At 39.9% G+C, this 27,761-nt stretch overlaps 1 protein-coding gene across 2 annotated transcripts in view; it reads left to right on the top strand.

Annotated features, from left to right (window-relative positions):
- Positions 1 to 27,761, top strand: part of wdr7 (WD repeat domain 7) — a 101,772-nt gene that overhangs the window by 20,335 nt on the left and 53,676 nt on the right. For both annotated transcript variants that reach the window (XM_082538291.1, XM_082538290.1), the window contains exons 16-21: positions 4,173 to 4,406; positions 4,502 to 4,795; positions 4,945 to 5,141; positions 11,007 to 11,104; positions 20,661 to 20,779; positions 24,746 to 24,869. In XM_082538291.1, the coding sequence (XP_082394417.1) occupies positions 4,173 to 4,406; positions 4,502 to 4,795; positions 4,945 to 5,141; positions 11,007 to 11,104; positions 20,661 to 20,779; positions 24,746 to 24,869 (1,066 nt within the window). The remainder of the gene's footprint in view (positions 1 to 4,172; positions 4,407 to 4,501; positions 4,796 to 4,944; positions 5,142 to 11,006; positions 11,105 to 20,660; positions 20,780 to 24,745; positions 24,870 to 27,761) is intronic.

Genomic DNA, 27,761 nt, shown 5'->3' with positions numbered 1-27,761 from the left:
ACCACTTGTCAGACGTGATGATCTGATCTGTCCCGACAGCGGTAACCCCTCCCAAATGTGCAGCCCGGCACCGAAAACAAGCGCTGTGAATTATTTAGTGCTTGAACAGCGTTTAGTTTAGTTGCCGGTGCAGTTTGACTTCTGCAGGTTCACCTGGAACTCATTTACCTCAGGTCTCCTCTGCTCTAAGGGGTCGTTCTTTCTTTCTAATTTTCCTCCCTCCCTCCTGTTTCCTTCCACATGATAACCTTTGTGTTGTTTTCTCTCTCCTCTGGGTCGTCTGTGGAGGAACCCCCCCTCCCCTCCGGTCATAACTGCCCATAATCACAGCTCTTCTGTGAAAAGGCCAACAAACAACAGCTGTAATCTTTCTTCTCCTTTTATGTTAGAAATGCATCACTGTGCTTCACTTTCCTGCCTCCCACCCCCGCCGTCATTTCCCCCTCATGCCTGCTGAAATTATGGCTCAACACCACCAACTCCCCCCACCGTGTGTGTGTCCTCCCCTGCTGGGTGTAATGGTGGATAATGACCATGAAATGTCAGACCATCAACCCAAACATTTCACCCAGCTGACGTGTGTGTGTGTGTGTGTGTGTGTGTGTGTGTGTGTGTGTGTGTGTGTGTGTGTGTGTGTGTGTGTGTGTGTGTGTGTGTGTGTGTGTGTGTGTGTGTGTGTGTGTGTGTGTGTGTGTGTGTGTGTGCGCGCGCGCACAGTTGATGTTGGTTTGTTCAGAAGCTATTCTGCTGAATGTGCTGATCTGTGAATGTTTGTGTTCATGAGGAAAAACGACTGTATCCAGACTTTGGAGCTTGCAAGAATGATGTTTTAGGTCTTCAAACCTGAGGCTGAAGCTTTGCCAGGATCCAGGAAGTCAGTTTACTGGAACTCTGAGTTTGTTAATCCTGAGCTCAGGGAAACCGGAACTCTGAGTCAGGTGCCTCAGATCCTCTGTGACTCCTCCCCCTCCTGCTGCACCTGAATTTAATGACAGCGTTGATCTGCTCCTCTTCTCCCCCATCTAATCTTCTTCTTCTTCTTCTCTCCCACCTTTTTCTGCACCTCATTCATTGCCTCGTCTTCCTCCTTCCTCTTCTTTTCCTTCTCAACTTTCTTCCCTCTGCGTGTCTCCCTTGACCACCCTCTTCTTATTCACGTCCTCCTCCTTTTTCCTTCCTCTCCTCTGCTGCCTTCATATCCTCCTCCTTCCATTTTCTTCCACTTTCTACTTCTCTGCCTCTGCCCTCTACTGTCCTGTTCTCCTTTTCCTCCTCAACTTCTTGTCCTTTTCCACCTGATTCTCTGCCACCTTCCCCTCCTCTACCAACTTCTTCTCCACCTTATTCTTCACCTCCTCTTCATCCTCGTTTTCTTCTCTGTCCTTGTGCTTCCCACGCATTATCCTCCTGCCCATTCTTCTGTCTCCTCTTTTAGTTTTCTGCACAAATTCAAGCTAACTGTATCTCTCCTCATTTACTTAAATGATCTCATGCCTGATTTGCCTTTCTCTCTCGCTCCTGTCACTGTGTTTTTAACTCCATGTCCTCCTGCTGGATCTGTTTTGTAGTCGAGTCGTGTTTGACTCTAAGAAAGCTGCTCTTTGATCAGGAGAACAATTTCAATTCTGACTCTCTCACCTAGTTCTGAAGCCATGTTTCCTCACATCACACCGGGCTGCTTCATGTCTGAATTTTTATGTGTTCATAAATGTTTCTTCATTCTCAAACTTAAATATTACAGACCGCACTCCACTGTAGAGATAAATAGTGCTGCAGACTGCCTTTAGATGGCAGTGTTACTCCACCAAAATGGAGCCTCCCTCACACAGACGCAGGGATGAGGCTCCAGTATCAGGAAAAATCAAAGGCATCTATGAAAATAAGAACTAACTTCTTAGTCTGAAGCCAGAAACCAGAATTAAAATGATCCGAGCAGGAGTCTAGCCATTCTTTGAATAAAATACTTCATAAACATCCTCAAATGTATGTTTTTCTGTGCATGCACCAGCGTACCAGGAAACTGTCTAATAGACCGATAATAGTGCTGAGATTTATCTACTTCACATCTTTTTTTTCTCTTTTTTTTCTTTCATGTAAATGTAAATGATAAGAAAAAAAATAAACGGACAAGTAAAAAGATCAAAATGAGCCCAGATTTGATCAGTTATACATGTTTGAAGAATACACTGAATTTATGAGCACATCACTGTTGTCAGCACCACTTTTCAAACGCACACAAAGACATACAACACGTCAGCCCTCAGGGAGGACCAGCCTGTCAAAGGTGTGTGTGTGTGTGTGTGTGTGTCCGTGTCCGTGTCCGTGTCCCAGCTGCAGGTGTATTGTGTCTCTCGGTCAGTCAGGACGTGTCTTTACCGCTAATTATTGTTCTCGCCCACACAGTCACATCCAGCTCGATACAAAGAGCTTCAGGCAAAAGAAAAAAAAAAAAGTGCAACAAAATGACCAGTGATCAGTGAAGGTACAAATATGAAAATAATACCAGAATTTCACGCAAAGTCAATCAGTATTCAGTGATCCAGATACAAAACAAGTTATCACATAAAAGAATCAGTTCATCGTCACTTCTGTGCGCTGATTCATAGCTTGTGCTACGAAATGTTAAACTTGGTAAGCTCACAGAGATTTAACTGTTTAGAAGAAATGAGTCTGTAAATATGTTTATATTGAAGATTTTTAACATAATTTTAAAAATATTGGCCCCTGCAGCACCAAATGCTTAACTTCATGCTCAACTTCAACTTCAATGTATTTAAATTTCACATTTTTAAGTAGAAACTCATAATTTTCAATAGTTAAGTTTTAAATTCACAAAGGAAAAAAACGACAACTGATAAGTTTTTACGGAAAAAGAAGGCAAAGAATATCAGACCCCTTGGGGAACAAATGTCAAATAGACAAAACCAAGGCAAATTTTTGTAAAACACATGAGCAAATTTACACGATAGTGGTACATTGTCGAGGGGAAAGGGAAAACGGAGACAAAATTGGCAAATTATGAAAGAAATAAGTGCCATACTTACGAAAGTGACACTGCCAAATTTCTATGGAAAAATTTCATATTCACAAGAAAAATGGCAAATCTCGAAAGAAAAACGAGGCTTATTGCCGAGAGGAAAAAGCAAAGTTTGAAGTCTGTGTCTGTTTAAAGTCACTTTCCTGTAGTTTATTTTAAAATGTGGAGAGAAAATTAAACACAACATGATTATAACAGTGTGTTAACTCTAAATGCAAGTAAACAGGAGGAAGATTCGGTGAGGAATCAGATGTTTTCTCTTTCTTTATGTATCTTTAAAGAAAGATTTGATGCAATGCTATGGTTACAAAGGTAAATGATAGACATGATGTGACGTGAGCTTAGACGTGAAAAGAAATGGGCTTAACTCTGGGTCTGAAAAGTGAAGTCGGTGCTTTCGTCCCTGAAACCTGCAGCCTGGGGAATGAGAACCGGGTTGCTTCACTTGATCTATGGGAAAATGAGCCTTCTGTGAGTTTCCTGAGAAGTTTATGGAGTCTATTGTTTGTCTTATTTAATGAAAAATCTTTGTTTTTGTAGATTTTGGCCCCTTTAGAGTCAAACAGAATGATAGGGCAGGATGTGATGACCTGTCATGTTTCTTTTTCAAACACCATTGTGGTGATGGCGAAAAAGCTCTGTGATCTTAAGGCAAAAGGTTAAAAAAAACCCCAAAAACATGCAGATAAAAATCCAGCTTTGGCCTTTTCTTTCCTCTTTATTTCCTCTCTTCATTCCTGTCTTAATCACCACCTCCTCCCTCACTTTCTCCTCCTCCTGTCTCCTCCCTTGGAATCGAAGTCTAACAGGATCAGTTTAATTGCAGTCATCAGCTCATTAACATGGAAACGAGAAGCAAACAGCTCCATGCACATGCTGTCTCTTCTAATACAATTAAAATTGAGCCGAGTGTTAATATTAGTGGCAATTACAGGTGTGTGTGTGTGTGTGTGTGTGTGTGTGTGTGTGTGCGTGTGTGTGATTTAAATAATGAGCTTTTGATGAGGAGCTCTTGAACTTCTTAATTAAATTTATATCGACAATGGATCATTTAAATATATTTATATATTTAATGTGAAAAGTGTCACACTGTGATTGATTTTGTTCTTGAAACTGAACTCTGTCTTTCCACCAGGGCAACTTACCAAAATATTCCCACAATGCCTTGGTGGTCCAGGCGATGAAGACCAACCTGACAGACCCTGACATGCATGTGCTGTTCTTCGACGTGGAGGCGGTGATCATCCAGCTGCTGACGGAGGAAGCTCAGAGACCAAACCCCATGCTGGTGTCCCCGGAGACGCTACAGAAGAGCCAAGCTGGGGCTGATAAGGGCGGGTCCTTGTTGGCTCATAAAATCTTCAAACAGGTCCATAAACACCAAAAAAAAAAATTCCACTAATGAAGGTCTTTTATTATTGTATTATTTTTGTTTTTCATGTAAATAATTTCTCCTAAAACCAGGTGAAGGAGACCATGAAAGAGACCATTAAGGAGCACCTATTAGATGAAGATGAGGATGAAGAGGAGGAGATGAGGAGGCGCGAGGAGAAGTCCAAGTCTCTGAGTCTGCTGGAGTATAACCTGACGATGGACACAGCCAAGCTCTTCATGTCCTGCCTGCACGCCTGGGGTCTCAACGAACAGCTGGACACCATCTGTCTGGAGCGACTGGGCATGCTCAGACCACACTGCCCCATCTCCTTCGGCTTGATCTCCAGAGGAGGCCACATGTCTCTTATGTTGCCCACCTTCAAGGTAACTGTCTGTTATCACCTGGGTTCCAGGTGTCTTTCCATGAAAGACATATCGTTGAGCATGGAGCATTTAAAAAGCTAAATCAATAGTTTGATAACAGGGCACCTGAAAATAAGAACCTCTTCTCTTTGTATAACTCCATTTTCCAGGAATCTTTGCTTCGTCAGCTTTCCCTGGCGACAGGTCGGAAGCTATCTCTGTCAGACATAGTCGGGAAGGGGACATATGGTGTGTCGAGGGCTGTCACCACACATCACCTCCTCTCCGTCATCTCACTGGCCAACACTCTGATGGGCATGACCAACGCCACCTTTGTTGGAGAGCACATGAAGAAAGCACCGGCCAGGTAACAAACACACATGGACTAACTCTTAAAAGTGATTTATTTTTATATTTGTTCTTTAAGAACTCTTATATTCAGAAGAGTTGGTTGAGCCCAAACTAAAGTTAAAAAAGTAAGAATGTTGGATGTATGATCTTGCAGTGCTGTGATTGCAGCCATTCCCCAACTCTCTGTGAATGGTACTCATGGTCTTTGATCAGTGGGTTTTGGTCAGTGGTTGTTGATCAATGGTCATGAGAATTTTCTTAATTAAGATTAAGGAACTCTCCTCCCAGCCCATTGTTCCTTCAGTGGGCTGGTTTCAGTCATTATGCAAATGTACTGTTTATAAGATTGGGGAAACCTGCAGTCAGCTGAGACTGAAGAAGTCACTTGGATGAGTGACGAAACGTTTCTTCTACAAAATGCTACGTCCAGATGAACATAATCAACTTTTGGAGATTTACTTACCTGGACGATTGAGCATATGAATCAAGACGAAATGTTGGATGTAGATTTACCTGGTCAGTACAAACTAATCTACAATGGCAGGATTTACTTCCTGTGGCTTTGCAACTTATGTTTTCATGTTAGCCATTTCTTGATACATGAATTGATAAAAGGTTTGAAATATTGATGTTCAATGATTGGATGAATGATAAATGGTTAAATGCACAGATGCATGGATAGAAAGTTAAAGGGCTAATTATATAGTTGGATGACTAAATGGTTGGATAAAAGATGTTTTGGGCATGGATGGATGGGAAGATTCGATGTCTATTAGATGGATAATGACATGGATATATGTTGGATGGATAAAGAAATGTTGGATGTGTGCATGAACGGATAGATGGTTTAGTCTGTGGATGGTATAATTGATAGCTAAATACCTGAATAAATTATGCATGGATGGTTTGGTGGATAAATGTTGGATGAGTGGATAGATGGCTAAATGGTTTGTTGGACTAACAGCTGGATGGAGGCAAAGTGGTTGGATGAATAGACGGTTGGATAGGTGGCATGTTGGTAGTTAATTACATAACTTTAAAAAAAAATATATATATAATGTGCCATTAAATGAACCAAAAACAATATTAAAACTAAATGGAATGTGATTAATTCATATATTTATATTGTTAAGCTATCTTAACAATATAACAATATTACAATACATATGTAACAATACAAAAACTTATGTAATGTTTTTGTTTTTACTCCCTTCGAACTTTCGCATTTTATACATTACTGTCTACTTCTATATTTACTTTTGATCTTTGTTCTTCTGTAGCTGCTCTGGCCCACGCTGAGTAAACAAAGCTGCAGCAAACTTGTTTCGTCTTCATGTGGCTTTTATAGGATTTAAATTTCAAACTTTGTTCATCAGCTAAAAACAAACAGCAATTTGTGGAAATCAGTCTGTTTCAACACCCTGAATTGTGCACAAAAATGTATCCACATTTGTTTTAAATTGATATCAGTTTATGAACCCAAGTTCATTTTATCTAGAATTATCAGGCTGATAACACACAATTCTGATTCCAGCTTAAAAAACGATAGAACAACTGAAACTGCAGCAGAAACTGAACTCAAAGTGCAGGACATATACTATCCTACCACCAGCGGCTGAGCTCTGGCTGTGCGTGTGCGTGTGTGTGTGTGTGTGTGTGTGTGTGTGTGTGTGTGTGTGTGTGTGTGTGTGGCTGATTGTTTAGTCTGTCTGAGCTCTCATTGTGCTGTGAAAGATTTAACACAGAGGTCGAGGTCCTGCTGCTGTAATACCAACACAACATTTCATCGTCCCGTCAACCCTGCTTCAAGGATAACTCTGCAGGGAGGGCGAGCAGCGAAGAGTCAGAGATGATAAAAACACAGGTCGAGGGGTAGTGAGGTGTTTGATCAGCCTTCATAAGTTTTCAGTCTATAATTGACTTATTTTTGTGGTTAAAATATATTTTTCCTGCCATATGTCCAGCTTTACAATGATAAATATTCAAATTAAACAAGGACAAAGTTCTTTTTTTTCTTTTAAACTGTGAATTCAGAAATGAGCTGTCATGAGCTGGGATACATAACTGGAAATAAATACAAAAATACCAAAACAAGACAAAAGAAGAACCAGGCTGTTGTAATGGAATAAACACAAGTGATGCTGGGTTTGGGTGGGTGTGGTGGTAGTGATTCAAGAGTTGCAAGAGCTGTAAGTATTGTCAGAACACAGGGGAAAAAAATACAAATCATAGATTTGGTTCACAACACAAACATTGCCTAAAGTAAAGTTTGCATAAAGGTATGGGCAGTAAAACAAGTCATTTCAGGCAAAATATTAGCTGACGGGCCCAATATAAGATAAATAAGGATATTTTTTATTTTTTTATTTTTTTATAACTGTGGATCAGGCAAACCTCTATTAGAACCCAAAACCAAAAATTACAGAGCTTTACTTTAGTCCCTGTAAAGTTTCGTCCTCTCAGTACTTTCGATGTCATTTTTGAACTCTTTCCCCCATAAAGACGACATTCGAGGACATCCGCTGTTCCCATAATGACATGTTTTGACACCTCAGGATCTGTCAATAAAAACGTGGTTTGATGAAAAAATTTTTCCAAGGGTAATTGCCACCCTGATGCAAACTTAGTCATTTTGTTCAGTGAGCATACCTGTAATATGACAGAAACCAGTTCAGAAAAGAGCTTTAATGGTTACTCCTAAATAGGTTTTCAAGGGCTAAAGGGTTTAAACCCCCTTATGTCTCCTAGGTTAGGGTGGAAAGTACAGCTTGGATTCTCATCATCATTAGTCTTGTCTAATATAAGTGACATAAAAGTCAGCTGTAAGGTGTCCTCAGTGTCAGTCCTGGGTCAGTTCTGAAATCCTTGAAATAGAGTAAACTCAACAATACTGTAAAGTCATGATGACTTTTTCCCTCACAATCAAATCTGAAGTCCTTACAGCCAGAGCTAAAGCCCCATCAACTTATACAATGATAAGTTTGAATCTCCTTAACATTCAAAGGAGCAGGTCAAATCATCTAATTTTGCCTCCTGGGTGCATCCGTCTCGAGGTTTAAAAGAACATGCTAGATATTCTATATCTCATCTGGGCTGGAAACACGTAGGGATCACAAAGAAGGGACTGGGGAATGTTACTGGGGTGAAGGACGTCTTGAATTAGCCTGCTGCCAAATTCCAGAAAGCAGAAGAAAACTGGTGGCTGGATATCAAAGTTAAAATCAAATCAAGTGTTTTTCTATTTGACTCCTTCTACCATTGCATCCTGTCATTGGTGGCATTGCTGATGTCACGCTATTATCAGATTACCTTTCTGAGTAAGAAATTAAAGGAAGTCAAACTTTGTGGAGTAGATACAGTCACAGCATGAAAAGTAAAAAGCAGAAGAACAAAAGACGTCACTCATAGGCTGACTTTCCAGAGAAGTTTATTACTTTCACATAAACCCGTAACTGTGCTTCTGTGGAGTGTCCAGATCAGAGGAGGTGATTGTGCAGCTACAAACAGAAGCTGAAGACTTCTTTATGAAGCTCAAACAAGGATCTTCTCTCTGGCCGTCTTCGCCTCGAAACTGCAGAACAGCAGTTGTGAATATTTGAAGTTGTTTTGGTTTTTGGCTTTTTCATGTTCCTCATCTTACATTTATGATAGTGGAAAAGCTTCCTCTCTGTGTGCTGGAGTTTGAAAAGAAGTATTCCTGAACTCTTTAAGAGTTTCAACAGCAGTTCCTTCACCTGCCTTTGCTTAGGCCTTCAGCTTGGCTGCCTGAGACGGGACTGAATTAGCCTCAACCACACCTCATTTAAGTGATTTTTCTAAGTCAACGTCTATGATCATATTGCCTTTTTGTAGGAGTCTTTAGCTCTTTCTTCCTCAAAACTATTTCTCTTGTCCAAACCTTTCATGTCTTTGTCTTCACTTTGGGTGGATTCTGACAAGCTCCTTTTGGAAAACATGAGCTTTACCTTTTGGACATAAACTGTATAAAAGGTGGATCCTAGCCATGGTGCCATTTTGAAGCATCAGCATTGTGAATTCAGAATTAATGACCTCTATAGTTTCACACTTTGCAGAGTGATCCAGTGGACCTGATTGGACCCTTTGGATTTTGTTTGTCAACTGCACAGGGATGAATTGGTACATTTGGACGTTTTACAGATATGGTTGTAGGAAGCTGGCAGGTTAAAGACTTTGTACATTTCTCACTTCAGAATTATTGTACATAGTTTGTTTTGTAACCAGCTGTAAAAGACTAATAGGGTATTGTCATCATCCTCCTGTGTGGACGGGCGATGTGGACATCCAAGTTTGTGAATAGGTGTATCTACTAAAAATCTTGGACAAGTTTGAATCTCATTGGCCTCGACCTCAAGGAAAGAGTTCAGAGGTCAAGTTTTCTTAAAATCTTGTGAATGCAATAACTTGAGAACAAGGCGATGTGGGATTTTGAAACTGATACCATAGGTGTATCTAGTAGGAGGCTGATGGGTACCACTGACCGCTGCCAGTATTGTTTTTATTTGGTTTTGTTTCAGTTTTAGATTATTCTCATATGTATCATGTCTAGTTTTTAATTTTTCTTTTCTGTTTACTAAAATATTGTGGTCCTGCTGCAATTTTAAATAACCAAGAGTTGGGGATGGCCACATTTTTACTAGGCGTGACCAGAATGGGCAAAGTTAGAAAGGAGTATGTTAGAGGGACAGCTCAGGTTGAACGGTCGGGAGAAAGAGAGGCAAGGCTGAGATTATTTGGACATGTGCACAGGAGTGGATATTTTGGGCAAACAATGATGAAGATGAAGAACCAGGCAGGAGGAAAACAGGAAGACGTATGTATGTAGTGAAAGAAGACATGCAGAGGGTTTGTGTGACAGAGTAGGACACTGGGAAGGCTAAGATGTAGGCAGATGAGCCACTGTGGCGACCTCCAAAGGCCGAAAAAAGGGGCTGTTTGGCATTTCTATCAGTCATTTTCCCAGGTAAAGCAGCTTGGTTGAAGTTAAAACACCAGTAAACCACCTGTTTGCTTTTCTGCACATTAAACTGATCCAATCTTTTTAGCTGCTTCTGGTGACATTACGGTAAATTGTTCTTTTATATTGTTCATTTAATTATGAATTTTATTTAAAAATAGATTTTATATGGATTTCTATTTTTGTGGATAAAGGTAACTTTTCTGTATGCCAGTGGGGGAAAATGCTACGTTAATCACTGATTTTGTTTTAGTCTTCTATAATATTTTGTCACAAGCACATCTGGCTTTAGTGCATGTGTGAAGAGCTTTCTAACATAGGAACTCTGAGTGCAGTCCAGGATATTTGCAGAAGGACAAAAAGTAATTATTTGATCTCGTCTTTATGAGCTGTGACCACCGTCCTGCCTCTTTAAAGAATTTTGTCTTTTTTGTCGTTTTTTTTTCTTTCTTTTTTAAAATGGAGCTTTCTGGATGTGTTTTTGTTCCCCGACAACTGCAATTGATCACCCAGTGGATTGTTGTATTGGAAGTATTTGTGTGCCTCTGAAAGTTAGACGCCTCCAGTCTGTTCACAGAGGACTGTGTCCTCCAACCAAAATTCAATAGGCTGGAGCCTGAAAAACACAAACACACACACACACACACACACACACACACACACACACACACACACACACACACACACACACACACACTCAGCTGGTTTCAGGAAAAAGAAATAAGAATCTTGCGTATGTGAACTCCTGGTTTTTATGAATGCATGTGTTTCTGTGTGTTTCTTTGAATTTTAGTGGTGTGTGTGTGTGAGTGTGTCTCTGTGTGTCTCTCTGTCTGTGCATTGGCCCATCTCTCTGCTCCCTGCTGCTTTAATATTTCATGCCCTCTCTTTGTGATCCTCCTCCAGGCCTCCCAGACCAGGAGGAACCCCGGAGACTCCTCGCCGGACGCCTGCCGCCCCCCCTCAGCCCTCCAACCCGGCGCTACAGGCCCAGATCAAACAAGGTAACTACAAAAGGAGGTGGCGCTCGCTTCGAACACCCCTGGGGCCCTGTGGGGAGGGAAGGAGGGAGGTGGGGTTTGATAATGCAGCCCACTGGCAATAAAACCCACCGAGGGTTGAAGAAAAGAAACAAAAATATCACAGGAGGAAGCTGCTGTTGTTTCCAAAGTCAGCAGGTCTTTAAAGGGCTCTCTTGCAGTTGTTGAACTTCAAAGTACAAACATATGACTGCAGCTTTGCATCTGGGTTCTCTGGACTGTGCTCTGATAAGGGTAGCATGGGTGGCAGTGCTCTGCTTTAATGGCTTGGAAGGGTTTTTCTTTGACTCAGTTGTCATCACAAGTTCAGAGATTCACTGTGAACACAAAACAGATTAGCGCAAAAACCTAAAATGACCGGTGTTTGTTCATAGTTGTGTGAATTGACTTTACTTTGGTCCGAATAAGTCTGAGTTTGTGCACTACAAACCCTGTGAGAAGAGTGAAGAAACAAAACTAAATACAGGACGAATTACGCTGGGCTATGGGCAGCATTTGTTGTTTGTCTTAGTGAGTGTTCTGTTACAGTTTGTGTGCTGTGATGCATCCCAGCATGCAAAGCGTACAAAGCATTCCTGTTTACAGGAAGAAGTTTATATGAAACTGGGTCAGATTGAGGTCGGATCATGTTCTCGCTACGAATGAGCCATTCTGGAGTTTTCAGTGTTAGGCCAGGGGGTTTCTTCTGAATTAGGTTAAAAGCAAATGAAGTCATGTTCAAAATCAGTGTTAAAAAACAAAACAAAACCCCACAGGCACATTTTCGGAATAATGCTTGCACCTCAGTGTTGGGTTTTTTTCTTTTTTCTTTGCCTTAATGATTTTGTGAATAAAATGTACTTTGTTTATCCCAAATTTGGGGAAATGGCTGTTTTTTTGGGGGGTTTTTATCGGCATGAAAAAATACAAAAAAAAAAAAAAGAAATAACCCTCCAAAAACAGTAACAAAGAACAAACACAAAAAAGCAGCTCATAAAAAAACAATATTTTGTATCTGTGTTTGATGTTAGAAGCACAGCTGTTAGAAAAAGTATTGAGTAAGTGGTGCAGAGGTAGGTGTCCATTAATTATCCATAGTCCTTCACCACAGCCGGAGTCATTTGGATGACCTCTACGTTAGTTAGTGGTGAAATCCAAACAAACTTTTACTCTCTTTGAGTTGATCTAGTCTCCTCCAGGAGGGTTGGAAAAATGGCAGCACAAGAAGTAAAGTGGTAAATGGACTGTGCTTAGGAAGTGCTTTTCTACTCACACTGAGCTTTCTTACTACAAGACTCATTCACCCAGTCACACACACATTCTAGCAAGCGCTTTTGTTTCTTTGCCTAACATTGAGTCACACACACACTTCAGTGGATGCAGCTCATGGTTCAGTGTCTTGCCCAACAATACTTTGACATACAGACTAAAGGAGCCAGGGATAGAACTACTGTTGTTCCAGTTAGTAGATGAGAGGGATGTCGCCAGAACCAATACTTACGGTACGGTTTGATACCAAAATTCTGTGAATGCAATGTTACTTGTTTTTCTTTGGTACCACCAAGGCTGTATATCCAGAACTGACGGGGGCACCATACAACCCCAAGTGTTCTAGACTGTCTGTAGATGCTGAAAATGAAAACGGCCCAAAAGCAAAAGATTTGCTCAGTTTCCATGATAGCTCTGCTCTAACTCAGTGATAGGAAAGGCAGTGTTCGAGGGGTGGTTACCAAGGGATGATAATGGATTCACAAGAAGTGAAGAGAAAATTATGTTATTGTCTTTTTCAGACCAAGGGAGGAAATACTTCCAGTTCAGAGAAGCACTTAAAAAAAATCCAGACATGTTCAAAGAATTCAAGCTGAGTAAGCTTCAGGTCATAGTAACAACATCCAAAATATTGTCCTCCTTACGTTATCCTGAAATGCAGTTCATCATTTTGTCCAAAACAGCTGGCACTGAAATGAAGTCAGCTTCTTTTCATAGGCTAAAATATTTGCAATGGCTCACATTAAATGCTGAAGCTAACATAATGTAGCTGTGATATTCGTGCAAACATCCTACCACATCACACATTACTGTGTGTAATCAACAAATTAAAATGTTACCATTTTAAATAAATGATCTGCCACCATGTTAGCATTTTACAACCAGTTGGCATTTCTTTTCCACCACACAAACTAGTTCAAGTTTAATAACGTGGAATAATTATTTTGTTTTGGTGTTGAATTGTATAAGTCTGCTGTTATTGGACCCGACTGCTAGTAGATGACCCACTCTACCACCTGACCCCACAGCCTCTGAGTAAGTGGAAATCAGCCTCTATCTTAAGCAAAGGTTAATCACGTCTGTGGCAGATCAGTAAACAGTCGAATGAACAACTTCTGTGATTGGAAATGCTTATATTTGAAGTCAGTGAATGATTCCTCTGTGCATCCCAGAAAAACTTTACTAAAATATATTCTGTTGCTTCCCCATGTGGTATCTCTGTAACTTTGTGGGCTGTTTTCTTGACCATAACTGTAAGAGCTGGATGATCAAACGCCTAAACAAGGCAAAAAGAGGGAGAGATTTACAGGTTTGCACAGAGAAACCTGCTCTGCTTCACTGTAGGGGATGTTTTAACCAGCTGTCACCATCTGCCTGCTCCCCACCCACACACACATCTGCCTACCACACAGCAACAGCCTCAATACCTACAAATACACACCGCTAAAAATCAGGTCCACATGCATACACACACAAGCGTGTGCTATAAGTGGCACCCTCGGGTGTTGGGTGGAGGCAGGGTTTCTGTGCCATTGTCACGGCTTAATGGAGGCCAAGCGTGACAAGCGCGTGGACTTATTCACGCCACACGCCTATTCACCGCCATTCAGAGGGAACGCTCGGCCGTGACCTCTGCTTAGCCAGCTACTCCTGCGTGGCGTGTGTGTGTGGCTTTGTGAAGAAGAGCAGTGCTGTTAACCCTGCTCACCGTCTCTTTTCACATGGAAATAAATGAGGAGGCCCCTCTAATATACTCCGGTTAAGCAGAGAGATGAACAGAGAGAGCAGGGAGTCCACGCATGATTTTTTTTTTAAGGACCCCCCCCCCCCCCCCCCCCCCCCCCCAAAAGAAAATGGCACACACTTAGTATTTTATTATCATGTTCACGACAAGGTGCAAAAGAGCTTTCAAATTCTGTCTCTATATTACATTTTTTCTCTCTTTGTCAAAAGTTTCCATATTTAACACTCTAATAGTGAATGTTTGCCTTCAAGGGTCAATCTGTGAAAATCCAATCAGTGTCTCCCACCTGACCCCCTCAGAATCGTCTGATTTATTAATTTACTTTCACAAAAAAAGTAAAGTAAACTTCATTTAATAAAGTCATGAAGAATATTACCTTCATATTATGCTGAACTTGTCACACAAGTTCAGACTGGAAATAACAGAATGGAAATGCTGGTTGCTTTTCTTAAAAGAACTTTATAGCAATCATCTTCTTTCTTCTGGTTCCTCTTTTCTTCTACTTATTGAATTTTCCTTCTTTTCCTTCCTCTCTTCTCCTCCTCCTCTCCTGTGCTCTTTTCCACCTTCTTCTCATTCTCTTTTCTTCTTTTCCTTTGGGGAGGAGGTGAAGGAGAAGACATTCTTCTCCTTTGGGTTCTCCTCCTTGTTTTTATCCCCATCCTTCTTGTTTTTCTTCTTTCTCTGCTTCTTCTACTAGTTCATTATCATCTTTTCCTGTTCCTCCCTTTTCCCTTTTTGTTGTTCACTTCTTCCCCTCGCCATCTCTTCTTTTTTCCCTTCCTCTTGTTGCTTTTTACTGTCTTTTCTTTCACCTTCTCATCTTCCTTCTCCTCCACCTTACTCTTCATCGTATGCTCTCCTTCTTCTTTCTTCTTCTCGTAAAGTAAATCATTTCAATATATGCTTTAGAAATATTCAGCTTAGACATAAATAGCTCTATATCATCTATATAAGTATTAGTATTTTATTAAACCAACATTTAAATCATGCTACAATGCTCAGGAGATAACCTGCCAGCTAAAACTGGTTTAAGATGGACAAATATACATTTACTGCTCCTCGTGTACTGGCAAACTGCTGTCTAATTACCTCAAACTGATCATTTACTGTTTCAGTCTTTTTTTTTCTCCCTATTCTCCTCTTCTGTCTCTTCCTCTCTTTTCATTGCTCACTGCATGGCTTCAGCCTGCTGCCTGTTCTCTGCACAAACACCACTCCCTTCAGGATTTCTTTCACTTACTTCCATTCAATCTCTCTTTTGTATTACAGGGTTTCTTTCTTCAACCATTTTTTTTTTCTTTCTACTTTTCTACTGAAGTAATGTTTCTCCGTTTCCTTTGTTGTCTTTGTGCTTCATGTTTCCTCTGTACTAGATTAACTTTGTTATCAAGAACTTGATCAAGAACAATTTTCTGTGTATCTAAGGACTAAAGAAATGTTTTTTAAAATGGTGTATATCAATGAGGTTTAACTTTTACTAAAGTGCCTTAAAGGTTTCAGGTTTGTAGTTCTGGTTCATGAAATTATTAAAATTACACTGGGTGCATAACATTTTTACCTGTAGACTTAAAGTAACTGGGGTTTGTTTGGGGTTTTTTGATTGTTCCAGGTTGAAAAGGGTTAAAAAAAATGGTACTATAGTCTGAAAACTTTCTTTTAGCTGTTGGTTGCTTGGGTGGTGTTTTATTGCTTTCACTGAATTCTTGCTGGGAAATACAGTGTCCATCTTCGTTTCTCTTGTTTTTATTTTGACAGTTATGTGAGTTTTCAGTCTTGTTTAACAATTTATATTTATAATTTTTTTATAATCTGCTTTGACTTTTATTTTTTCATTTATTTTTGTTGGTTTGAATTAACTTTTTTTTAAATCTTGCAATTACTTATGTCACTTTGTTGTATGTGTTTGTTTATTGTTTTAAACAGCTTGAGCACATCCAGTAAATAGTTGAAGGCTTTTATTTTGAAAAGAATGAGAACTCAGAGCATTTAGTTACACTGCTGTTAGTATCTAGGTGAGTTTATTTGGAAAAATTAGGCACCCCATTTCAAAACAAGGCTCAATATTATGACTTGGCTCGCTACGTCCACGTTTTATCCTATCTGTGGGGAAATTTGACATAACTAAACACTAATGTTAGCCTTTGATCCATTATTTCCAATCCTTTGGTTATCAAGGCCATTTTCACATTTTTCTTTTGTTTACCAAATAAGATGAACTACTTTGATTTTACTTTTATTTGCATATTTTCAAGCAGAAGAACTTAATTCAATTTGAAAAGGAAACATTATTTTCTAACCTCTGGCTGTTCTCTTTTTTTCTGCTGTTCTTTTGTTGTAACTTCATTTCTTCTTCCCTCCTGTCAAACTGCTTGTCTCTTCTCTCTGTTGGGTACTTAATATATTCACATCTTTCTCAACTGTTCTTTCCTTCTTGACTATTTCTTTCCTTCTCTTCCTTTACAAGCTGCTGTAGCTCCTGCAGCCAACACCGTTGCTGCTGCTGCCGCCTCTGCTGGGGCTCTGGGAGCCCCTGGGGGACTCCCTCAGGGGGCTCCTGGCTACCCCAGCCCCGGGCCTGCTTCTCATAACATCCTCTCAGTCAACGAAGGTACTGACTGAACTGACGGCTGCCACTTAGGAAAAGTCTCAGAGCCTTCTTCTGCTTCCCAGATCTTTTTCACTGCCTCCTGTCCTTTTTTATTATTTGAATCTGTCCCCCTAATTTCTTTTCTTTTATGAGTTATTCTCTGACCTTCCCTCTTTTAGTGTTTTCTTCTTATCTCTCTTGACTTTTCTCTTTATGTGATTATAATCCCTCACCTCGCCTTGGATCACCTCATTTCTCTTCTCTTGCACCAGTCCTATTTTCCACTGCAGCCAGTTTTGGTATCTAGCTCCATTTTTGTTGTGTTTAGTTTTTTCCCTGAGTGTCCTATGTCCTTTTTGTCTACAGCGCTGCTATCTTTTTACCTGTTTAGTCCACTTTCAGCCCAGTCAGTTGAAGGAATTAGGTTAATCTGCATGTCACAAAAAACTTTGCATAGGAAGAGGTAGAGTAAATTTGTAAAATCTGGCTTACCAAGCAAGTGATTATTTCTCCAAGCCTTGCACTTTGCAATTTTGTTGAAATTGCAATTCTGGGCCAATCTGTTACAAATTTAATGATTTGTAAATGTGAAATACTCCACAAGAAGCTGCTAACATGTCAGCAGCTCTAAAATGATTTAATGCTTTTCCTAAATTTGGTGCAATAAAGAGTGGTGTCGTCTGCAAACAGGCTGACTTTACTGTTATTTGGAACTGACAGAGTTGAGTGTGCACTGAAAACAATCCTTATGCCCTAGTGTTGTCTCTATTATTCCCAGCTGTTGGCAGTAACATACAGTCCTGCTCCGTTTCTACTGTCTCTACCGCCTGTCTGAATGTCCACATGTCTTGATGTTCCAGTGTCTCTGTGCTGTTTGCATGCTTGCTATTTCCACCTGAGTGTTTCACTGAGGAGATTTAAAAAAAAAAAAAAAAAAAAACCCAAACAAACAAAAAAATCAAAAAGGAAAGCAAAATGCACACCAGCACACCCACCTCACTGTTTTTTGTTTTTGTTTTTTTTTATTAAATTTTTTTTTTAAATTTATTTATTTTTAAACAGATGCAATATGGAAAATTGCGTTTAAAAACAAACAAAAAAACACAGAGAACTGAAAGCTAACTAAAATTTTGCATTATTGATTTTAAGGCTTCTTTTTTACATGGACTTGTGGTTGGAGTTTCTCTGGTGTCAGAGCCTACTGCTCTCCTTCCTTTCCTTCTTGTATGAACCTTTTTTGTTGTTTTTTCTAAAAAACAGGATTTTGGATTTCACCATGGAGGCTTGCTCTCACTCCCACACATATGATGAATGTGTTCTTTTGTTTGTTTTTCAAAGATTATTTGTGATGTCTAAGGGAATTCAAGGGAATACAAGTTCCTTTTCAAAGCTAATTAACTTTTTTGTACACTAAAACAAATGGGAGACAGCAAGCATGCTCACAGTGTCACATTCTTTCTCAGTACATGTAGGAATATATATATTTTTTTATTTCAATAGCTGTTTAGTCAGAAACGCTGCCCTGCAAAAACTAATTTCTTCCTTTGTTGCTTTTATGCTGTTTATAAGTACTATAATATGTATTACCACTAGCAGTTGCAGTAATAGCAAAACAAATTAACACTACACTAGTAGTTGTTGTAGTAGATACAGTTAACAGAGAACAAAGTGACACACACACACACACACACACACACACACACACACACACTCACACACACTAACTTTCATTGGACTTCCACAGCTTTGTTCCTGATTTGTCCTGAAGCTTGTCCTGTCGGCAGCAGTTCACCTAGAAGGTGGTTGTGGTAACACGAAGCCCATAAACCCAACTAATGCAACCTAAATAAAACTAAAAGCAGCATATCCAATACGTTATTGAAATAAAAACCCTTTAGGAAAAAAACAAAACAATTTTTACTCTGGTCTCTTCTTGTAAACATTAACAGGTTCCTCTTCATTCCCTCCAGGTAACAATTCAAATTTTTTGGCACTTCTCTCGTTGTTCTTCAAATATAAGTTAGTTCTGCACCATTTGATTTTCTGACTGGTCCATGACAAGGAGGGGACCTTGATGAGCATAGCTTTGTTCCAAAAGTTCATTGGTTGTCAACAAACCAACAAACTCGTTAATGGAGATTGTTTTTGGAGGTTGTTTGTTGTTGCTGTTGACCTTTTTAATAGGACTCATATATGAAATGGATGCTGCCAGCTGCCTGTGAGTACAGTCCTGGAGCAGCTTATGCTTCTTTGTTAACCAAATGAATCCTCAAGCCAAAGTTCAGTCTGATTTTAAAAAACAAACTAACAAAAAAAAAAAAACAGGAGTAAAATTTTATTTTGGGAACTAGAATTGATTCAAATTTCTGCAGTTTTTGCAAGGCAGTGATTCATATTTGTATGTGGAGGTTGACTGATTCTGATTGCTTTGATTTCCTATGTTATAAACAAAATAGTTATTATAATATATCTGTCACATATGATGAAATCTTTAGTCTGTCAACCTCTACATAGTATTTCTGTAATAACGTTTTATTTTTTCTGTAATATCTGGATATTTCATTGGTGGAGGTAAGTTTATACGGTTCCCCCAGCAAAGAAATTTGTATGAAATTTCTTTCCTGCCTAACAGCCATTCAGTCTCCATCACACAAGTGCATTTCATAGACATGCATCATGTCCAGAAACCATATATTAATCCAATATATGTGATTAAGGTGCTTGATTTATGTTGAGTATCTGCAAATAAAAAGTTAAAGTCACAGATGAGTAAGAGGTGATGTGTATATCTTTGGTGTATGGTCAGAAATATGAATATATGCCATTGTTTTGAGCCCTTATAAAGCGATACCAAGACATTTTGAATGTTTTTGTCACACAACTGAGAAACGGAGCGTTTTAGTGTCTGCCATTTATTGTGAAAGCCTTCAGTGTTTCTTTTTGTTATCAAGTAAAAACCCACATGTAGCTGAGAACACACACTTAAATTCATCATGCCAAGGTATCGTGACAAGGCTTTTGTATACCTGTTGTTTACTCCATCAGACAGACTCTGGTTAGCAGAAAAATTTTTTGTTTGCTCTAACCAAGACTGCAGATAATGTTGTCGATAATATTCTCATCCCGTGTTTGACTGTTGTTACTGTGATTTTTTTTTTTTTTTTTTTTTTTGTCTTTCTTTCTTTCCTTTGGAAGTCAGTGCTGTCACATGGAAACAAGTTTTTAAAAATACTTTTTAATGTACTTTTAAAGACTAAAATGGTGAGTTAAGTATGTTCTTTCTCTGCAAGGATGACTCAAGAAGACACTGAAGTTTGTTTTTTGGCCACGATTTAAAATGACGACAACAACAACAAGAAAAAAAAAATTACTTTCAAGGCTTTCAAAAACCTAGTAACCCCTTGAACTTTTCCATTTTGTTATGTTACAACAACAAACTTAAAAGTACTTAACTGGGATTTTGTGTGATACACAAACACAACACTGGATCGGGGGCATCTGTTCATATTGTGCATTTGTATTCAGCCCCCTGAGTCGATACTTTCTCAAACTATCTGTCACTACAATTACAGCTGCAAGTCTTTTGAGGTATGTCGCCACCAGCTTTGAACATTTAGAGTGCAATTTGCCCATTCTTCTTTGCAAAATAGCTCCAGTACAGTCAGATTGGATGGAGAGCGACTGTGAACACATACACTCCATTCCATGCCTTGCGTTTGTCTGTTACACAAAATCACAATAAAATACATTCAAGTTCATGGTTGACAAAATGTGGAAAAGTTCGAAGGGGTATGGATACCTTTTCAAGGCACTGCATTAAAAACCGTGTTTCTATTTGACAGCAATAGCATTAAAGAGACTTTAACTTGTTCTTGTAGTTTTTCTGACTGTTTGTGTAAAATGTGTTGGTGTGTGTGTGGTTGTGATTGTTTGTGCAGGATGGAGCCAGCTGGCGGCCATGCACTGCGTGATGCTCCCTGACCTACTTGGCTTGGACAAGTTCAGACCGCCACTGCTGGAGATGCTGGCGAGGAGATGGCAGGACCGCTGTCTGGAGGTATGTATGATGCCATCAAGGAAAAATTGAGTCAAAATTGAAAAAACAAACAAACAAAAAAAAACTGCAATTCCTCTAACGGCCACTTGAGGCAAGCTAAAAAAAAAGTGAGTCAGTCGCCATCAGTTTTGGTCAAGTTACTTCAAAATAGTAATGAGTTACTAATTATTACTTCTCCAAGAAAGTAATCCAATTACTTTGCTGAGTACTTATTTTCAAAAGTAATTAGTTACTTTATTACATAGTTACTTTTAAAAAAAACATGATACACAACCTGAATAAGTAATAAAGCAATTGGCTTTTCAGCCCAATTCTATTGTTTCTGCATAATCTATCGTATAAAAGTGAACCAAATGAAAAAGTCTATTTTAAAGGCTTTTTAAATTAGTTTTAACCTTTTAACTTTATGCACATTGCATAATCAAAAATTAAGTTATATGCAGCAGTCTTTGATTTGAAGAAATTTGTTTAACATTTAAACATATTCCAACATATAAAATAAAAATTTTTTAAATGCTTACAACTCACCCTTTCAAATAGATGCAAATAAAACACAGCAAAAATTAAATAAAATCAAAGATTCAGTAGTACTAAGTCCTATCGCTCTTAAATCTATTTTTCTCCTGTTTAGCAGGAGTGGGACCGGTGCAGGTTTTCCCGGTACCACAGCAGTGTTTCTGTGAATTTCACATTCCCGTGGCAGCGTGCTAGGTGCTTGCTTAGATTTGAAGTTAAATTTTTTGCTGTAGAAATAAGTTTTCTTACCACGCAGAGTGTAGAGCGGACGCTAGTGGTTTTGTCACTTTTTACGGGTCAAGCTCAAAGTAATGTCAGTACTTCCAAGCTTAAACTCTGCACGGTCGTACTCTCTCCCGCACTCCATATTATCCATTGTTGATCTACACATGTCTGTTGCTGCCACGGACGCCGCACGCTCGTACATCATTGTCATGAGACACTCACAAACAAAATCACAGTTTAGTAATGCAGCGTGCTTACGGGAAAGCAACAGTAATCTAATTACTGTTTACTTTTTCATTACTTGAAAAAAGTAATTGGATTACAGTAACACATTACTGCTCATCTCTGGTTGCATAGACTCCCATGTTTAAAAATCCAGCTTTACAGCATAAATAAAGCTGTTTATAGCCTGATACAGACATAAATTTTGTTCAGTTTTCCCTTTATTAAAAAAACATTACAGGGTGTGAATTTTTCTTAATAACTCATCCAACTGGATTTTTATTAAGACTTAAATTTAGGGGTGTGGCCATTTTTATTGACAGGCATCCCTACACATCCTGGGGTTGGTGCCATTTGGACCACTTTAAACTTTGAATGGAGTGGAGTTGGTCATCTATGAATCTTTACTTTTAATGGCTCTATTTGTGTTTGTCATATCTATATTTTAAAATGTTCTTATGTCATTAATTATATTAATTTATGCAACAGTTCATCCACACAGAAATCAGGATCTAGTAAAAAGTATTGTGTAACTCAAAGCAGCAGGTTTGATGTGGTGGTTAAAATGCCCATCTCGTCCACATTGAGGTCACTGGTTACATTTTGACTCTGTTTCTGCTTTCTCACTAAGAGTGTATTAGATATAATGACAGAAGGAATCTTTTTTTTTTTTTTTTTTTTCGTAAGAGATTTTACTGTGAAGCACTTTGTGGTTTTTATCCTGTGAAAAGTGCTATATAAATAAATTGATTTGATTTGATCAATATTAATGTGCATGGGCGCATTAAGCGAAACAAAACAGTCAGATAAGTCAAACTTTACTCAACTCATTCTTCCTGCTTCCTCCACTTCCGTACCTTTGATTCATTAAGATAAGATAAGATAAGATAAGATAAGATAACCTTTATTAGTCCCACACGTGGGAAATTTGTTTTGTCACAGCAGGAAGTGGACAGTGCAAAACTTATGACGCAAAAATTAGAATACAATAAGAATAAATACAGTACACAGCTGTACAGAATAGAATAAAATAATATACTATATACAGTAGAAAAAAATAGAATAAAAATATACAATAAGATAAAAATAGAATACGAATGCTATATACAACTGAGTAAAAATACAACGATGCCAGAAAAGATTATTGCACTTAGTGTTATTGCACATGTGTGGATGTGTGTGTTTGTTCAGTTAAAGTCTTTGTTGTGGAGTCTGACAGCAGTGGGGAGGAAAGACCTGCGAAATCTCTCCGTCCCACACCGTGGGTGCCGCAGTCTCCCACTGAAGGAGCTGCTCAGTGCTGTCACAGTCTGCTGCATGGGGTGGGAGACGTTGTCCAACAGGGATGACAGCTTAGCCGCCGTTCTCCTGTCACTCACCACCTCCACTGGGTCCAGAGGGCATCCTAGAACAGAGCTGGCCCTTCGGATCACCCTGTTCAGTCTCTTCCTGTCCCCAGCAGAGATGCTGCCGCCCCAGCAGACCACACCATAAAAGATAGCAGAAGCCACCACAGAGTCATAGAAGGTCTTCAGGAGTGGGCCCTCCACCCCAAACGACCTGAGTCTCCGCAGCAGGTACAACCTGCTCTGCCCTTTCCTGTAGAGGGCGTCTGAGTTATGAGTCCAGTCCAGTCTGTTGTTCAGATGAACACCAAGGTACCTGTAGCTGTCCACAGCCTCAATGTCCATACCCTGGATGTTCAGTGGTTGCACTGGAGAATGCTTGTGCCTGCGGAAGTCTACCACCAGTTCCTTGGTTTTACTGGCGTTGATCTGGAGGTAGTTCAGCTGGCACCAGTCCACAAAGTCTTGAGTCAGTCCTCTGTACTCCTTGTCGTCCCCATCAGTGATGAGGCCCACTATTGCAGAGTCATCAGAGAACTTCTGCAGGAAGCACTGGGTGGAATTGTGGGAGAAGTCTGCAGTGTAGATGGTGAAGAGGAACGGAGCCAGAACCGTTCCCTGTGGGGCCCCCGTACTGCAGACGACCCTGTCCGACACACAGCCCTGAGTCCTCACATACTGTGGTCGGTCGGTGAGGTAGTCCAAAATGTTAATGTTAATGTTGAATTCTCACGCAGCTGCTCTATTCCCATGTTGTTGCAGTAAATTAATGACTAACCTCGTATTGTGGATGAATAATCTCAGTTGTTCTCCTGACTGAAGTTTGGTCCGTTTACAGCATCCTGCCATGCGATTACATTTGTCCCTAACCATAAGAAACCCTCATGTTAACTTTTATCAAGTGGAAAAAAGTTAGCATTCATCCTCCAGCTTCACTGTTTATGCTATGCTAACATAGCTGTGTCACTAGCGATCACATAGCACATCATTATATACCAGCTAGCCCAACTTCAGTAACCCTACAAACGTCACTGCTGTTTAGTTTCCTCTCTTCATTTATGTTGGAAGTGATAGCAGAGCTGTACGTTTGAATCTTTCAGAAATCTCTCAGTCAGAACATGCTATATCATGTTTAGGTGGAAACTACTTCCTGCTAACTCCGTTTAATTTAATAAATTATGTTTTCATGCCTGAATGTTAAGCTTAATTGCTACACTTGGTAAAGCAGCAACGCTGATCATTTTAGTAAAGATGAAAAATTTAGACAGTTTTTAACTCTCAGTGATGCCGCAGGGTTCATTTGACTTTGGGACCTGAAGCAGACGGAGTTTTGGACCCAGATTACTCTGCAAGGCTCCTGACTATGGTAGTTGTAATGCTCCGACAATCCATCAAGCGGTGCGGCTTCATAGCTTACCAAAGTCGTACTAAAACATTTTTTTTGACAGATGTTTGAGCGCCGTGTGCTACATAAAATCTGTTCGAGGTCAAGTCAACCAGAATTCATACACAAGGTGCACAGGATTATAAGGCGCACTGTCGATTTTTGAGAAAATTAAAGGATTTTAAGTGTGCTTTATAGTGCGGAAAATACGGTAAATAATAACATGTGATATTGTTTTTAATTCACAGTGATTTAGTGTGTTTGTGGTTTCAGGTACGAGAAGCAGCCCAAGCTCTTCTCTTGGCTGAACTGAGGAGGATCGGCCAGTCAGGACGCAAAGAAACCATTGACATGTGGGCTCCATACCTGCCCCAGTATGTCGACACAGTCAGCTCCCGTAAGTATCACTTTGTGTGCTAATCAAATCAATCGTGATATGATGCGGTCCCTTTTATAAGGTGCCTTTATAAGTTCAAGGTATTTGTATCAGTATTGGTTACTACTACTAAAAAATTAGTACTACTACCAATTTTACTACTAAACTACTACTAAAAAAATATCCACAGCAGTTTCCTAGCAGAATTTCTAAAAACAAAAAAGGGAAATAAAGGTATTCCGTCTCCTTCACTCTTGGCTCTCTGTAATGTCGTAGAGAACTATAAGGAAGCTAAAGTAGCCTGTTTCAGACAAAATGAACTTGGAGGCTGAACCAAGGACCAACCTCAGTTTCTTTTTTCTTTTTTTTTTTAGTCTTGTTAATATGTTAAGATGACTTTTAAAGCCGTGTATAGCATTGTCCAGCTCATCTAAAGTTTTAACGAATATCTCACAATAGCGGCGCACAAACCACTCTGATTGGTGATTTCTTTCTGCAGCTGTCAGTGCCGTCTCTCTTTACCGCCGTCTCTCTTGCTTTGCCACTCTGTCTCCGGCTCTGTCTATTCCCTGGTCTCCCTCTCTGTCTATAGTTAGACCTGCTGATGGGAAGAAAGGTGAATCTCTACGTTCTTTTACTAGAAACGGCGCTCTAAAATGCAGTGTGTGTGTGTGTGTTCAGGAGTCGCCCTGTGGTTGCTGAGGATGCTAAGGGTTTCTCGGGGGAACAGTTGCCGTGGAAACGGGCACCGGTCAGTGTTGTGTTACCACAGCAGTACCGCAGGCAGGGGTGGTGCCTATGTGTAGGGGAGTGATGGACTGGTGACCTCCAGGGATGAGGGAGAATGGAGGCGGGTGGAAAAGGAGGTTAAAGGGTCATTGAATTTGAGCTGTGTGCTGCATAGCAGGACTGGAAAAGGCAGAAAGATGACTCCTGCTGGTCCTGGAAATCCTGGATCTCCAGGGGACAGTCGGAGATGTGTTTGAATCCTCTGGAGACGTCCTCTGAACCCTGAGGCTCTTCTTGGATCAGTCTTTGGTTTACAGTAATTACCGCAACTTAAAACCCAAACTTTTTTCTCTGCACAAAACCCATTGATTAACTGATTAAATGATTTTCTACTGTTAGTAAAGATGTAAAGATGCTGACCAGCACCTTCAGCAAAACACATCTCAGAAATTTGGGTCTGAGTGTTTTTCATCAATTACCATAAGTCGTTTACCGTTTGTCCTAGAGACAAAAATCTAACTATTTTGGAAACGAGAGGACACGATAGTAGCTGACAATATCAGCTACTATCCATGTTATTGCTATTTGGATGGCTATGACCACCCCTACCATGAAAATTATCTCAGTAGGTTACTCGTGTGTATGTTTCTGACCAAACTGTCAGAGTGCACGAGGGTGGGATGAGACCTTTAGTGAGACCTGTGCTATCTGACCAGTGTGGTAGAGAGTCGCCTGTATTTATCTGTTAGGCTTAAGTGCAGAGGAAATGTCACTGAGCCGAGTCCCTCCGTCGCAGCAGGGAGCCAACTTGACAACACACACACAAACAGCAGCAGCCGTGCCTGACCTTTCAGCTCTCCTGGAAGTGTTTAAAAGGCTTTAACATGGAGAAAACAGGGGCTGTTAACCTCCACTCAGAGGAAGAAATGAACTGTCCACAGAGTCTCCATCATCACTGCTGTGATGGTGTGGAGCAGCACATTGTTTTGGGAAAGTAGTTTTATCATCAGAAAGTGGCTGCGTGGAGCTGTTTACCTGCAGACGGGAGGTCTGGTTATATCTGGAAAGCCATGAGTGGCAAAGCTGCTGTTAACAATTAAAACAAACAAAACAAAACAAAAACTGAAAACAGGTCTTTCATAGCTACAGGAGCTGTGAGGCAGGGTACTGAGGGACCACACACACACACACACACACACACACACACACACACACACACACACACACACACACACACACACACACACACACACACACACACACTTCATTAACCAAAGTCCCTGAGCTTTGTTCCTTGTTCCAATTTTCAGGGTCAAATGGTGGATATGTGAAGCAGCTGTTTCTTTGATCACTGAAGAGCACTCTGTTTCCCCCTTTTCTCTCTTGCTTTTCTCCGTTGTTGCTTCTCAGTCTACCTCGAACATCCAGATTGTTACTTTTTTTTTTTAAACTCCAATCAACCTGCTGTTCAAAGTCTCCCTCTCCCCCCTCTTTCTTGCGTCTTCCCTTTTTTCCTTCATCCTTTCCTACACATTTTTCCCAGCTTTTCTGTAAATAGTCACACTGAAAACCCTGTTTCTTCATGTTCAAGAGCATGAAAGTGTCTAAAAATCATCAAAAATCATGATCGTTTCCTACATGTAATTCACAAATTTTTAGTCCCTAAAGATGGTCAGTAATATTGCCTAAATCTAACCAAGTAGCAGCTTGGTTAGATTTAGTGAGTAGTGAGTGGTTTTTAGTCCCATAATCTAACGGAGTAGTCTTTACTTCCTAAATCTAACAGATTACTCAATTAGACTTAGGAAGTAAAGAGTAGTTTTTACTTCCTAAATCTAAGAGTAGTTTTCAGTCCCTTAATCTAATGGAGTAGTCTTTATCGACTAAATCTGACATAGTAGTTCCTAAATTTACTGGAGTAGGTTTTAGTGCCTCAATCATCCATTCCATTTCTCTTCATCTCTCATCTCTTCAAACCTTTTTTCCTCTCTTCCTTTTCTTCTTATGTCTAAAACACAGAATCAAGCAAGCAGAAACATTGTAGTGCAAAGTTAAAATATCAGGACTACAGTACAACAATAGAGGCTGAAGATGAAACTCCCTTGCATCATCTTATATAAGACAGATCTGAACTAAAAATATTCCAGTCATCCTTATGTGAGTCCTCCTTTAGATGAATCTCTC

Source organism: Aulonocara stuartgranti (genome assembly GCF_965226115.1).
Source record: "Aulonocara stuartgranti genome assembly, chromosome: 7".
NCBI lineage: Eukaryota > Metazoa > Chordata > Actinopteri > Cichliformes > Cichlidae > Aulonocara > Aulonocara stuartgranti.
This window is presented reverse-complemented; position numbering and strand designations above follow the sequence as displayed.